Genomic DNA, 15229 nt, shown 5'->3' on the forward strand with positions numbered 1-15229 from the left:
ATTCATTCTAAAGGACTCCTATATTCAGAATGTACTTGGAGGATCAGAGTGGCCTCTAAACCGTCTCAAAACTTGGCTCTAGTGATATTGGATAAATCACTTAACCTCTTTACCTCACTATTCTCGTCTATAAAATGGAGTTTTGTTTGTAATATGCGATGAAGACTTAAATTATTGTTATACCTTTTAAATTACAGTAATATTAACAAATGTCTTCAACGACAATTTCACTACAGTTTATGTCCTTGACCTGTGCTCTTGTTGTTCGTGCCATTTTAAATGATTCCAAGTTTACATTATAGATGAAAGTATGTTATTGAGAACACTCTTTTGTTTTCTTGTTTTTCTTTCTCAAGAATCATCTTTCTGGAGTGCTTTGTGTGATGAGATTGTCTCCTTCGTTCCCAAGGATCAAAGTTGATTCTGTATTTACCTTACTGAGCAAATACGCTACTGGTGTAAGATATACAATGGAAGTATACTCATTACAGAAACATGAAACAGAGATGTCCCATGCAGAGGATGATGACACTAATCAGTCAGTGTCTTCAATTGAGGATGATTTTGTCACTGCTTTTGAGCATTTAGATGAGGATGAACCTTCAAAGATACAAAATGCTGGTTAGTTTTCATGCCCTGTTGAAATAGATTGCAGAGCTCATTTGTTGCAATTTAGGCTAAAGAGGGATTTTCATGCTGTGGTAAACTACATGAAATCCATATCAAATATTTTTTGCTAATCACCATCATACAAGACCCCTTTTTAAAAAACAAACAAACAAATAATCTGAGATTTCGCCGTTCTTTCCACAGCAGCATGCATATGACGTAAAGCAAAGATTTTGACTCAGTATCAGATCCAGAAAAAGTAGAATCTGTGATATGAAGATGAGAGCTCTTATTCATATTAACTCCACACTCCTCATCAGTACCCAGCCCGGGCTGGGGAAGCTAATGACCCAACCAGTGGACCAAATTCCGTGAAGAATTCTGGCCATGCGCCACCTGAGGCACATTGCGCATATGCTGAGAAGAAGACCTGCAGTAGAAGGGGAACTGTTATTGGCAAAATAAAGTGCTTATGGCATACTTTATTCTTTAAAATTTTCTCTAGTCTTAAAAGACCCTCTAACTTATTGTAATAATTGCAAATCTAGATATTACTATCAAAATCAATTACCCAGTTTGCTATTTTAGTCTCTTTTGTTTTTAAAGTATTTTCTTTTTCTTTTTAGGCACAACCTATACTACTCAGAATCACCGGGATGCTGCTTCACAGACCATCCCTGCTCATTGTTTAGAAGCTATTGACTCAAAGATCATTGTGCGCTCTGGGCATCGAAAATCATCAGCCAAATCTTCTGCTTCTCTGATAAATATCTTGGGACTTAAAGAACTGTCCTCATCTGTAAAGAATTCAGTCACAACCTCTATTTCTGATCCTTGGATACAGAGGAGTTTTTACAAGCCATATAATTCCTCTGACCAACGTGTTAATGTTTTGCATAAAACATTGTTTTCTTCTTCTCCTGCTGAATCATCTGAGTCAGATTGCTCCAGCCCTAGCCCTGTTATCTTCTTAGATGAAGAAGGGTATCAGAAGAGCTTGAAGGCAAAACTTCAGCTACCAAAAATTCCAGTAGTGAAAGATGGTATAGAGGACTCAGACTCAGAAGTAAGTGAATTTTTTGATAGTTTTGATCAGTTTGATGAACTGGAACAGACTCTGGAAAGTACTTGTAAACTTATAAGGGATCCCATCCTTGGTAATCCACCCCAGAAGAGAGAGATTTCCCTTGAACAATTGCATTCTAAAACTACTACTATGAATCCTCAAAAATTCAAGTTTGATCGTCCCACTCTTCCAGCCAATGTAAGGAAGCCAACTCCTCGTAAACCAGAATCGCCCTATAGCAGCCTCTTTGATGTTCCAGACTCCCCTCGGCCAGTGAAAACAGGAGAAGACAATGGAGGTTTGTTCAGCCCTATAAGATCATCAGCTTTCAGCCCACTAGGGAGCTGTGCTTCAACTGAATGTCTTTGTCGGGTGGATATCAATGGAGATGGGCTTAATCAAAATCATGATACACTTTATAGTGAATATTCAGATTATGCAAACAATGTTTCATTTGAAATACTGGGTTCTGTTTTTCCTTCTCAGTCTACATCACTACAGAAACATGCTGAAAACATTTCCAGCCTTAATAGGATTGTCTCAAAAGAGGAAAAAGGTCAAAATGCAGAACTCCAGAGGAAAACTTCTGACAAGGAGCCAGCTAAAAAAGTTAAATCTAAACACAAATCACAAATGATTAAGGACAGCATACAAAAATTTGCAACAGAACTGGTTGAAAAAAGTTTTGGTAGTGCATTTAAAGACTTACAAAAAGGAGTTTCTTCATGCACCAATGCACTGTGTCACTTGGCTGCTAGATTGACTTCTTCAGTCTTTCAAATGGCTTTTTATGAGATAGGAAGGCGGCGAGCCTTGTCACTGAAGGAACGTGCCATTAATGGGCTAGCAAGCTTTTTGGTCAGTGAAGCTATAACAAGTGCTTTAAAAGAAATGCGATACGTAAAGCAACAAATATTTACTAACACAGTTGCAAGATTTGCAGCAGACCTCACTGAGGAACTTATTTTTGAGGGAATCATGGAAGTTTGCCAGTTTTCACATCCATCAACACCAACAACTGCGCGGGATTGGGCCTTTGATTATGAAGACAAAGTAGTAAGATCATATGCCAAAGATTTGTCTGAATCTGTCATTCAGGAAGCTTTCATTGAATTATCACAGGTTGATGTTACCTTCACAACGCAAGCAGCAATTAGTATTTCCATGGACAACATAAAATATGTAAGTGCAGAAAGTACTTTGCAGTCAACACAGACTACCACTGCTTTTCCTAATTTTCATGATAATGCACTTTTAGCATTGAACCCAGTACAAGAAACTGGAAAAGAATATACTGTACAGCAAGCCTTGTTTTGTACTTCTGGTGTTGTAAGTTCAATACCAGTGCCCCTAGCTGGAACAGCACTTTGTCAACATCAGACTTCATCTGATGTTTATAAGGCAAAAGTATGGACTTGTTCGACAGCAGGTGGCAGTCTGAAAATGTACAAAAACGCTGCACAGCCATATTTTACAACAAAAAAGAGAGAAGCGGAAGTGGCTTCTCTTAGAAATATTTACCTGACTGCAGATCACTGTGAAAGTACTGAAAGTAGTGCGCAATGTTTTTTTAACCAGAATGATTTCAAACAAAGAAATAGTCCTGAAGTGCATAATACTTCAGATTTAACAACTGGACCAACAAGCATCAACAGTTTCTCTGGAACAATGGTAGATATGATTGTAAATGAAGCATATGAAGCAATAACCTCATCCGGGGTTACCAAAAAAGTGGAGGAATATACAGATTTTGTAACTAGAAAAACAGCTCGTTGGCAGTGTGTTGGTGGAGATATTCCTAAGAATGCTTTTGCTGATCACTTGGCCAAGTATATTGTAAAACAGTCTGTAGGTGAAACTAAATCTATGTTCTCCCACACAAATGAGACTGTGGAATGTAATGGACGCTTACAGATGAACACAGATAACTGTAAAAAAGAACTGCATAGTGCAGTAAAGAAACAAGAATCCGAGAAACACAGATTTGTTCCTATAATTGTGGAACCACAGCAGCTGCCTCTGAATAACCCACCTAATTTTTTTGTTACGTCAGTTGACTCTGCTCAGTGTTTACTTTCAGTACCTAAAGATTGTGTTAAGGAACGTAAAGGAAATGAAGTACGTAGGTTTTCTTCAAGCACTCCACCTCCTTGTCCTATTGTGACTCTCGCCAGGTGTAATGTGGAAGAGTTTACTGATTCAGGAAGCAGTTCGATAAAATCCCAAAGTAAACTATTGAAAAAATATGATATGCAAAAAACAACGCTAGCTCCTTCAGCTTTGGGGCAGGAGAGCTGTTTTCTACATGCAAGTAACCTTTCTTTGGTGATGTTTGGCTGTGAAGATTCTTTGCAGATGGAAGATAAATCAAGCATCAGAGATGGAAATGTCTGTGCAGTACCTAATACACCACCACCAACTCCTTTAGTACCATCTCAGACTAGTTCTGAACGGAACCTAAGGAAGCTTACCAAGAAACTCAAGGGAGAATTAGCAAAGGAGTTTGCACCTGCGACACCACCTTCTACACCTTATAACTCATCTGCTGCTGCCTTGTCTGCAACTGAACATGACTCCTTGGAAAAGGAAGAGTTTATGCTGAAACTCATGCGATCACTTTCTGAAGAAGTTGGAAGTAGTGAAGACGAAGAACACTCTGAAATGCTTATGGAGAAAATTGAACATTCAGAGAAAACAGTACAGTATGCTGATCGTTTAGCTGGTCATATCATTTCTGTGGCAACTGAAATGGCTGCTTCCCATTTAGATGATAAAACAATTAAAAGAAAAGCTGACAGACACTGCCAATTAAATGCACAAAACAAAATATGTGGGTATACTGCCTTTATAAATATCCCAGAAGAAACTTTACATTCATTGTGGAATTATGCTGGTGATATGGCTGGAAAGGTTATCAATGAGGCTAAGAAGATGATAAAATCAAGGCATTGCAAGCTGCTGAGGTTGAAGCGGGTTAACTGTCATGTAGATTGTCTTTCTCTCAGAAAAGATGATAGAGACTGTAGGTCAAAAGAGAAGTGGTGTCCGGTAGTAAACCAGTGGTCCAGAGAGGTAGATTCATCTGTACTTTCATTACCTCAGGGTTTAGGAACAACGGGTCTGACTTACCGGTATCCAAGCTGCGAAAGCGTGACCGATGAATATGCAGATCACATCATTCGAGTTCTGAAAAGGGAAGGTGGCAACAGTGAGTTAATAATGGATCAGTATGCTAGTAGACTTGCTTATAGATCTATGAAATCAGGCCTACAACAAGCTGCCAGGAAAATCAAGCTGACATACAACAGAAGAATGTTTCCTGTACAGAACACACAGGTAAATGGTAGGCTTGAGCTGTTCAAGATATTGAACAAAGATATGGATACAAAATGGCAAATGAAAAGTGGTGTTCAAAGGTGTGGAGGCCAAGCCTGTGAAATAAACAATTTACACAGAACTGATGGTACAGAGTTGTTACATTTTTCTGAATCCCTTGCTCATCGTATAACATGTGATGTCAGAAGAAAACTGAAAATGTCAGCAGTTTGCTTGCCAAAATCCTTAACAGATTCCTGTCTGTATAGAAAATCTAAATTTGATGAAGCCACAGGGGACTACCTTAAAACAACACTTTCTAAAACAGTTCTTCCTTTCTCACAAAAACATAAATTGTATCATAGTACAGGCAGTTTAAATGAATATGGCTATCGAGAAGGCATCATTCAAGCTATAGAAGAGTATGCTAGAAAAGTAGTGGATGACACCTTAGAAATGAGTTTGGAGTCTGCTGTTCTCCAAGCTGCTGAAAACAGGAAAAATGGGGATAGATTCACTTACACAGAAAAGTTGTCTCCATTTTCTGGAACAGCCTGCAGATTCTGTAGTATGAAGGAATATCAGTATTGTACTGGAATTTCATCTCCACACCTGCCTGGGCAAGAACCCCTCCCTAGAATCAGGCAGATCCCCAATTCAGGGTTAGATGGTATCTGTCAAAAATCAAGAATGTTTCACCTTGATATTCCCAAAATTCACATTGACATGGAACAGAAGACAGTATTTTCTGAGAAGGTGGTTGGTGCAGCTATTGAGAAAGCGGAGAGAGAGCTGAGTAACACAAGTCTGACAGCTGATAGTGGTATTGGACATGGTGGAGTCAGCTTTGCTGAAAGCCTTACTACAGAAATAATGACTTCAGCTATGACTAATATTGGTCAGGTTGTTAACATAAGGTAACATTACATTCTCTCCTATTCTCTTGCTATTGTTACCAGAAAATGGCACCCACTTTGCTTAATTTATTAATCTGAAAATTTAAATGGTCAGAAGCACTTTTTGCCACAATTACATTCTGAAAATATAATTTTAAATTATAAAGTTTATTTTGGAACCTCCTGCTGGTGGCCTCCAGACTGTTCGGAATTTTTTAATAATAATGGTCTTGTCAGCTACAGGAGCTCAATATCAGTGCAAACTAATTTCTAGCCTACTTTAGAATGTATTTATGCTCTGATGGGTGACACTGGTAAATGGGATTCTGTGATTTTTTTCTCTAACATCCTGATCAGATTGTTTTATCAGTGATATAAATTACTGGAATTTAGTTGACAATTCAGTTGATCTGTGAGCCACAGTATAATCCAATTCTATCTATAGCTGCATTAGCTCTAAAGTACTGACTTACAGAATCTGTGACTTGCAGTGTACACCAAGAGCAGGTGTATTACATTAAGTAGGTGTTTACATAGTCTCTTTTGATTTGTAATTGTACTTTAACACTGTCTTAATTTCTGGAAGAAAAAAATTGGGTATATTTGAAAATAGAAATATGAAATAAATATTAAATAAGAATGGTTTTATTTTTATATGATTTTAGTTGATAAAGGATTATTAAAGCAGACTAGAAACTGGTTTGCAGGCTCTTGCTACATTGTTGATAGAGACTAATGTATTACAAGTCCTTAAACTAATCCATATTTTTAGGTATATTGAAAGAAATGAATGCCTTTAAATATCTTGGTAGAAGATGCAACAGAATGTAGTTGAATTAGTAAATGAGAAGGTACGTTAACATCTAGTTCTTAATGAAAATAGATTTTACAAAGATCAAAGTGACTTCAAATAACACCATTTTCATGTCCAAGTGCAAGACCTATCTCTTCAGCATGGTTTTTCACTGAGTAATAGTTAATAACAATGTATTTCTCTCATCATGGCCTTGGAGTGAGATCTGTTTGGCAATAAACTATGTTTTATTTGCTTGACTCTGAGGTGGTCTGGTGATGTATAATGTAAATACCTAGATGTGTTAATGTACTGTGGTGGTGCGTAATGGCTCCAACCAGGCTACTCCCAGTTTTGCAAGGCAAAATTATGATGGGTGTAAACACATAATAAATGATGGTCTCTGCCATGAAGAGCTTGAACTGCTACCAAAACTCAAGGAACTTTTCCTCTCCTTTTTTGATTGCCTTCTAGTGTAGACCTTCCACTGAAAGTTCCCTGTAGCATATAAAGATAGAAGGCTGAGAATTCATATTACTTGGCCCTTTTACTTATGTTATTTGGAATCCTTATTCAGAGTACTTGTAATATTAAATGAGAATTTGCCTTATAAATAAAGTACTGTTGAGTTCTTATACTGTTGATGTCAGAAATGTCACTTTTCAGCAAGAGGTTCAGAAATGCAGCTTTTTAATCAAAACTTCATGTAAAGTTTCAAGTTTAATTATGGTGCTGAGAGCCCAAGGGAATAATGGATTGGGGAAGCAGCTATACACCAGACCAGTAATGTCAGAGGGAGACATTGTGGCTCTATAAGATATACAGACGTCAAAGGTTGCTGTGAGGAGCATATTCATCATTTGTACTTACTACACAGTATAAAAAGTGTGTGTCTGTCTCTCCCTTTTCCCTCCTTCCCCTTATAGCACTCACCTAATGGTATTAGTTAATGTTGTGGAAAAGGACTCTTGCAACACCTCAGAACCACATACCCCATTTAAAATGTGAAGTGTTGCCTGTAGCACAATCATAGTAATCTTTGTACTTTGTGAACACAGCAGCCGTATTATGACTGTTTCCTTTGAAGGGCTGGTGAGCAAATAAGACTTTACCTCAGGCGTCGGCAACCTTTGGCATGTGGCCTGCAGGGGTAAGAACTCTGGCGGGCCGGACCAGGCCGGTTTGTTTACCTTCCACGTCCGCGGGTTTGGCTGATGGCTGCTCCCAGTGGCCGTGGTTCACTGTCCCAGGCCAGTGGGGCCTACGGGAAGCGGCACGGGCCGAGAGACGTGCTGGCCACCGCTTCCTACCCTTCCCACCCCGCTTCCCACCCTGGTGAGCCGCCTGCCAAAGGTTGCCGACCCCTGGTCTAGCCATAGCACAGCTGCATGTGGGTAGCCACAATATGTCCCTAAGAGTAGTTTATATGCACTTGGCAGGAAAATTTTCAGACTGAACCACTTTTCAGAATGACTTGAGTTTTCTTTCAGAATGGGCCTGATGAAGGGTTTTAGAAATACCTTTAATGCAAATTAAGCCTACTCACTTGATTTGGTTCTAGGTATTGGAAGTCTAGATTTTTCAGGCTTCATGTGCAGAGGAGAAAAGTCTATAAATAAATGGACATACCTATTTTTTCTGAAACAGGGAGACTAACCCTATGTCTACACTAGGACATTTTTTCTAATACAGAGAGGGCTGTAGGAGGCCACCAGCGTTTTAAGCATCATGTTGTCTACCCTTGAGCAGTTCTATATGACAGAGTGCTTGAAATGCCAGTGACTGTATTAGCCTTGATGGAGCTGAATCGGTCAGAGTGACACTGGCAAGTCCAAAGATGCCAGGTCCTCCCTATGTAGGTGTACTCACTGTAATAAATGTGAAGTCTGCAAGAATGAACTGCCCAGGAACTAGGGCTGTGGCAGTGCTGGAATGCTGCAAGCTAGTTTTTGAAATTCGGGTTTGTGTCCATGCTACTACCCAACTTTCCCAGTGAAAGATGGTCCTAAGTGGTGCTCCCAGGCTTGAATATATAGTCTCTGACAACTGTAAATACAAAAGGGAATAATTGAATCAGTTGACAAATGTTCCCTGTTTTGCTAATTAGGCTAAGTGAATTTTTGCAGAACAATGTGAAATACACCACCAGTAATGCTGTCATCTTAATTTTGGTTTAGTTCTATGGGAAGAGAAGGATTTCACTCAGCTGAATCTGTTGTTAGCCAGCAGATAAGTCTCAGTATTGGTGATGATAGCACTGGCAGCTGGTCCAATCTAAGCTTTGAAGATGAACATCCCGACGAGAGCAGCAGTTTCCTTCACCTCAGTGACAGGTAACTGTAAACACATTTATCTGCTTACACGATCACCTCAGCGTATGTTTATCTGATTTAGCTTTCTCTCTTTCATCAGAAAACTTTATTTTCTATTGAACAGAATGATGCTTTTTCACTAAAATTGGCTTCAGCATTATGATGTTTAAATCAGTGTTGCCCTTCAGAAGGGGATTTTTCTAGTGTGAATTCACATTCATACCTATACAAATTGTATATTAATAGTTAGGGTATGAATTTTAAACACTCATGGCAAGAAATCAAGTTACAATTTTTATAATGTTGACATGTCATGAGTAAAATCTGAATACTGTATATATTTAATGACTGTATATTAATATACTAATTTTAACAGCAACATGACTGCTAAATGCAGTGTATATGTAACATGGCATGGATAACATGAATACGGTAACTGACCCTTACACTGATTTATAAACTCTTCAGAATAGGGGCTCCCTCCTGCAGAGCTCATTTGCTCCACAGGAGAATTAAGATTTCAGCAGAGAATCCATTTTATTGGCAAAGATATTAATTAGTATGTTAAGGTAGAGCTTCAGTTAGTATAGTAACTCCAACATTAGCAAAAATTTCCACTGTACATGTATATAATTGACTTAATGTTTTTTTCAAATAACATAAGGGCTTCATCCTTATTGAGGACTAGTTAACATGAACATTTCAGATTATAGTTTTATCTGGATTTTTTTTGGTTTTGTATTTGTTTTTTTTTAGTTGTAAGAGCAAAAGTATATGTGAGGTTTCTTAAATTTGGGGGAAAGTATGAGATTTTTTTCAGCTTTCATAACGCATAAGCAGAGGAACTCCTCCTCCCCCCTGACCTCCCAAACTTTCCTTAGAACTCCATCTGTAGGTTGGGGCTTAACCTATGCATGTAAAATTTCAGCTGGAAAGAAATATTTTCCAGAAAGTTATGAACTTCTGAAAACAGATAATAATTTACTACTTCCCACGCCTGTGGAGACCCGCTGGCACTCTGCATTGACCTCCCATGGTTCGGCAAATTCTCTGGTTCGACACCGGTCAGGGCCCTAGGGTGCTGAACTAGAGAGGTTCAACCTCTATAATACATTAGAGCAGCAAATTCATAATTAATCACAGAAACTTGGTGGAACGAGGTTAGTCAATGGGCCACAGTAATACCAGGTTACAAATTATATCAGAAGGACAGAACAGGTTGTGCTGGTGGAGGAGTAGCACTTATGTGAAAGAAAGCATAGAATCAAATGAAGTAAAAATCTTAAATGAACCAAGTTGTACCATAGAATCTCTATGGAAAGTAATTCCATGCTTGAATAATAAGAATATGGCAGTAGGGATATATTATCAATCACCTGACCAGGATGGTGATAGTGACTGTGAAATGCTTAGGGAGATGAGAGAGGCTATTAAAATAAATAACTCAATAATAATGTGGAATTTCAACTATCCCCGTATAAACTGGGTGCATAGGTGCAGAGATGAAGTTACTTGACACATTAAATGACTGTTTCTTGGAACATCTAGTCCTGGAATCTACAAGAGGAGAGGTGATTCTTGATTTAGTCCTAAGTGGAGCACAGGATCAGGTTCAAGAGGTGAATATAGCTGGACTGCTTGGTAATAGTGACCATAATATAATTAAATTTAACATCCCTGTGATGGGGAAAACGCCACAGCGGCCCAACACTGTAGTACAGGGGTTGACAACATCTGGCACGTGGCTCTCCAGGGTAAGCACCCTGACGAGCTGGGCCAGTTTGTTTACCTGCCGCGTCGGCAGGTTCGGCTGATAGCGTCTCCCACTGGCCTGGGATTGCGAACCGCAGCCAGTGGGAGCCGCGATCGGCCAAACCTGCTGATGCAGCAGGTAAACAAACTGGCCCGTCCCGTCAGGGTGCTTACCCCGGTGAGCCACGTGCCAGAGGTTGCCAACCCATGCTGCAGTATTTAATTTCAGAAAGGGGAACTACACAAAAATGAGGAGGTTAGTTAAACAGAAATTAAAAGGTACAGCGCCAGAAATGAAATCCCTGCAAGCTGCATAGAAACTTTTTAAAGACACCATAATAGAGGCTCAACTTAAATGTATACCCTAAATTAAAAAACATAGTAGGAGAACTAAAAAAGAGTCGCCATGACTAAACAACAAAGTAAAAGAAGCAGTGAGAGGCAAAAAGGCATCCTTTAAAAAGTGGAAATTAAATCCTAGTGAGGAAAATAGAAAGGAGCATAAACTCTGGCAAATGAAGTGTAAAAATATAATTAGAAAGGCCAAAAAAGAATTTGAAGAACAACTGGCCAAAGACTCAAAAAGTAACAGCAAGCATTTTTTTTTAAGTACAGCGAAAGCAGGAAGCCTGCTAAACAACCAGTGGGGCCACTGGACTATTGAGATGCTAAAGGAGCACTCAAGGACAATAAGGCCATTGCAGAGAAACTAAATGAATTCTTTGCATTGATCTTCACGGTTGAGGATGTGAGGGAGATTCCCAAACCTGAGCCATTCTTTTTAGGTGACAAATCTGAGGAACTGTCCCAGATTGAGGTGTCATTAGAGGAGGTTTGGGAACAAATTGATAAACTAAAGAGTAATAAGTCACCAGGACCAGATAGTATTCACCCAAGAGTTCTGAAGGAAGTCAGATGTGAAATTGCAGGACTACTAACTGTAGTCTGTAACCTATCATTTAAATCATCTTCTGTACCAGATGACTGGAGGGTAGCTAATGTGACACCAATTTTTAAAAAGGGCTCCAGAGGTGACCCCGGCAATTATAGACCGATAAGCCTGACTTCAGTGCTGGGCAAACTGGTTGAAACTGTAGTAAAGAACAAAATTGTCAGACACATAGATGAACATAATTTGTTGGGGAATAGTCAACATGGTTTTTGTAAAGGGAAATCGTGCCTCACCAATCTACTAGAATTCTTTGAGAGGGTCAACAAGCTTGTGGACAAGGAGTATCCAGTGGATATAGTATATTTGGATTTTCAGAAAGCCTTTGACAAGGTCCCTCACCAAAGGCTCTTAAGCAAAGTAAGCAGTCATGGGATAAGAGGGAAGGTTCTCTCATGGATTGTTAACTGGTTAAAAGATAGGAAACAAAAGGTAGGAATACATGGTCGGTTTTCAGAATGGAGAGAGATAATTAGTGGTATCCCTCAGGGGTCTGTACTGGACCCAGTCCTATTTAACACATTCATAAATGATCTGGAAAAGGGGGTAAACAGTGAGGTTGCAAAATTTGCAGATGATGCAGAACTCCTCAAGATAGTTATGTCCCAAGCAGACTGTGAAGAGCTACAAAAGGATCTCTCAAAACTGGGTGACTGGGTAACAAAATGGCAGATGAAATTCAAAGTTGATAAATGCAAAGTAATGCACATTGGAAAACATAATCCCAACTATACATATAAAATGATGGGGTCTAAATTAACTGTTACCACTCAAGAAAGAGATCTTGGAATCACTCTGGATAGTTCTCTGAAACCATCCACTCAGTGTGCAGCAGCAGTCAAAAAAGCGAACAAAATACTGGGAATCATTAAGAAAGGGATAGATAGTAAGACAGTAAGTATCATATTGCTTCTATATAAATCCATGGTACGCCCATATCTTGAATACTGTGTGCAGATGTGGTCAACCTATCTCAAATATATATATATATATATATATATATATATATATATATATATATATATATATATATATATACTGGAATTGGAAAAGGTCCAGAAAAGGGCAACAAAAGTGATTAGGGGATGGAACAGCTGCTGTATGAGGAGAGATTAATAAGATTGGGACTTTTCATTTTAGAAGAGAGACAATTAAGGGGGGCCTAGGACTATAAAATCATGACTGGTGTGGAGAAAGTAGATAAGGAAGTGTTATTTACTCCTTCTCATAACAGAAGAACTAGGGGTCCCTACATGAAATTAATAGGCAGTGGACTTAAAACAAACAAAAGGAAATATTTCTTCACACAGTGCACAACTGGTGGAACTCCTTGCCAGAGGATGTTGTGAAAGCCAAGACTATAACAGAGTTCAAAAAAAGAACTAGATAAATTCATGGAGGATAGGTCCATCAATGGCTATTAGCCAAGATGGGGAGGGATGGTATCCCTAACCTCTGTTTGCCAGAAGCTGGGAATGGGTGACAGGGTTGGATCACTTGATGATTACCTGTTCTGTTCATTCCTTCTGGGGCACCTGTCATTAGCCACTGTCAGAAGACAGGATACTGGGCTAGAGGGACCTTTGATCTGACCCAGTATGGCCATTCTTATGTTAATTCAGTTTTCAGGGAGGATTTGGTAATTTTGTTCACTTACAGATTTAGTTCCTCATAATTAATATTTTGAAAAGTTTCCTCTGTTTTTCAGTTGGGGCATGCATGCTGGGTGCGTTGCTGACTGTGAATCTTATTTGTAGTGAAGAGGAAATAGAACAGGCTAAAAAATTATACTTTTCCCCCATTGTTGAAGATTGTGTTGAGATTTGCCGTTCTAACTTTTGCAAGCAGTAGATTAAAGAATGGGGAGATTGACTTGTCAATCATACAAAATGACTTCAGTGCTATGCTCCTTACTGTCGTAGGTACAGATAGGTTCTGGAACTTGCAACTTATGCTTTAAACATACTGAAGAATAGAGTTAAATTTATTTTAGAAATTGGTTCAAATGATCTAGAACTAATACACTTTCCACTATGAAAATATTATCGCCATTTTTATGTACTAAAGTGAAACTTCTCACTTAAACTTTTGAAGTATTTTCTTGCATTTGCTTTACATTATGCTGCTGGATCAATGTGTTAATTCAGTAACAAAGTCTGCCCTACGTGTTAGTTATGCAACACCATGTAATTCAATGAGACTGCCTGAGTGGAACTAAAAGCAGAATTTGGACTCTTGTGTGTGAAGTCAAAATACAAAGAAACAAATATTCAGGAAGTTGGAAATAAAGAGTAAAAGCAACATTTTAAAGTATTTTGTTTTCTAGTAGCATCTAATTCATATGCTCCTAAAGTTTGCTTATAGGTGATTGTTTCCTGCCGTCACTTTTCAGTTATCATGGAGGGCGATGGACAGTATTAATATTTATTGAACTACTCAAAATAATTGTGACTGTTTTTCATAGTGTAGAATAGGTTAAAGTTTATTTTTGAAGAGCAGAACATTTGGTCACAATGGTTACATACCTTTTCGTAACTGTTGTTCTTGGAGATGTGTTGTTCATGTCCATTCCATTACCCGCCCTCCTGCCCCTCCGTCGGAGTTACAGGTAAGAAGGAACTGAGAGGGCATGGGGCTGGCAGTGCCTGATATACTGACTCATGAGCATGGGACTCCAGGGGATGTTATAACCGTCCCTAAGGATACCGCTGAGGCAAAAATCTCTGACTGTGGACGTGGGCGCGCACGCACCTAGAATGGTATGGACATGAGCAGCACATCTCGAAGAATAGAATGGGTAGGTAAGTGTTTTTTCATTGGTCCATATGACGACAAAATATACACCACACTGGTGTTTTTGTAGCTATGCTATTATATTATATTGTTTTGATTAAGGAGCTGAATTGATTAGCCTGAGGCACTAATTTACATATTAGTTTTGCAACATCAAATATCTGTTTTCTTTATGTTGAAACGGAAAGATTACATTGAACAGCAGAGAGTGCTTTAATCATTCTAAATAGTCTTTGCTGCAATAGTTTTTTGTGAAGTTTTACTAAACAGGTTTCATTGGATTCGATTTCCTCTGTCTTGTTTCTAATCTCCCCTGTGAAATGTTTTATAGACAGACAGCCCTCCTCCATTAATTATCTAAGTCATGTCTCATCATCCCCAAATATCTCATAAACAGAAGTGGTAAGTGACTTTCCTTTGCTCCAAATTTATTTATCTAAATATACATCTCTCTCCCCCTTCTTTTCCCCCCAAAATGGTAAGATGAACTGGTTGGGCCCACTTTTATTTAGACTTTATTTTCACACATTCTCTATTCAAAGTACCCTGAAATTAAAGCACTTTTGTGGCAGCAGCATCCTGTAGCCCTCTCTCTTTCAGAGTTCTGAATTCTTCACTCTTCCACTGAAAGGATTAACAGGTGTATGGCTAGGGAGATCTACTTTACAGACACTGTAGTTCACTCCTTTTTCTGTTTTATCGTTGAAGCTACCTGTTAAAAACCTCTGTATTGGTCCTTTATAG

At 38.8% G+C, this 15229-nt stretch overlaps 1 protein-coding gene across 9 annotated transcripts in view; it reads left to right on the forward strand.

Moving 5' to 3' along the window:
* AKAP11 (A-kinase anchoring protein 11) overlaps nucleotides 1-15229 on the forward strand; it is a 61178-nt gene that overhangs the window by 27539 nt on the left and 18410 nt on the right. For 8 of the 9 annotated variants that reach the window (XR_007773514.1, XM_050946739.1, XM_050946753.1 and 5 more), the window contains exons 6-8: nucleotides 357-621; nucleotides 1236-5907; nucleotides 8857-9012. Coding sequence is in view for 7 of the 9 variants with exons in the window: in XM_050946739.1 (XP_050802696.1) it covers nucleotides 357-621; nucleotides 1236-5907; nucleotides 8857-9012 (5093 nt within the window). In the remaining 2 variants the exon portion in view is untranslated. Of the gene's footprint in view, nucleotides 1-356; nucleotides 622-1235; nucleotides 5908-6658; nucleotides 6738-8856; nucleotides 9013-15229 lie in introns of those variants that run through there. The other variant, XR_007773515.1, reaches the window with a different exon arrangement.

Source organism: Gopherus flavomarginatus, chromosome 1, assembly GCF_025201925.1.
Source record: "Gopherus flavomarginatus isolate rGopFla2 chromosome 1, rGopFla2.mat.asm, whole genome shotgun sequence".
NCBI classification, from domain to species: Eukaryota; Metazoa; Chordata; order Testudines; family Testudinidae; genus Gopherus; species Gopherus flavomarginatus.